Here is a 594-nt window from a genome sequence, read left to right on the forward strand (position 1 = left end):
GTCTTTCCCCTTCTTCTTCGTTAACATGAGAATCACTTTGTTCGTGGGAATTGTGTGTTTGTAAACTGTCTTTGTTTCCCTCAGGAGGAGCCTTAGCACCCGACGAAGGAGCTTTGTGAGATTCAGGAAGACTTGATTTAACTTCTTCTTCAGGAGAATGGGGTCGAGAAGTAGCAACAGCACTCTCGAGGCCACTGGTTAGTGCTGAAGTATCACCTTCAAGGTTCTGTTTTACTTGTTGAAGAACTTTACCCTCTTTCAAGTGACCATCACCTACAGTGTCTTCATCTACTGTAGCATCTTCTGAGTGCAAGGCTGCTTTATTAGAATCTACCTGTGGAGTCTCACAATCAGTCTGTTCAGCTGGACACGTTTTGTTACGTTCATGCGAAGTCGCCGTCTCTGGAGGCTGTTCATCAGTGTTTTTCAGAGGTTCAAGTGCATGACTTGGAGCACTCGCCGCAGCCGTTAAAGACAAACAAACAATGATCAGAAACAAGAACAGCAAACACAAAGTACGACAGATTAGCTTCATGGCAAGAAATATTTTTTTCTGTTTTAGGTATCTCAAATGAAAAAATAAAAGGAAAAAAA

The 594-nt window shown here is 42.3% G+C and overlaps 1 protein-coding gene across 1 annotated transcript; it reads right to left on the minus strand.

The window, feature by feature from the left end:
- Position 1: 1 nt before the first annotated feature.
- Positions 2-535, minus strand: TM35_001121020 (uncharacterized protein; the record flags this gene model as incomplete). The annotated part of the gene is made up of 1 exon (XM_029031719.1): positions 2-535. A coding segment is annotated over one exon (534 nt), but the record flags the coding sequence as incomplete, so codon positions are not given.
- Positions 536-594: the final 59 nt, after the last annotated feature.

This window comes from Trypanosoma theileri (assembly GCF_002087225.1).
Source record: "Trypanosoma theileri isolate Edinburgh chromosome Unknown TM35_Tth_112_V1, whole genome shotgun sequence".
Taxonomy (NCBI): Eukaryota; Euglenozoa; class Kinetoplastea; order Trypanosomatida; family Trypanosomatidae; genus Trypanosoma; species Trypanosoma theileri.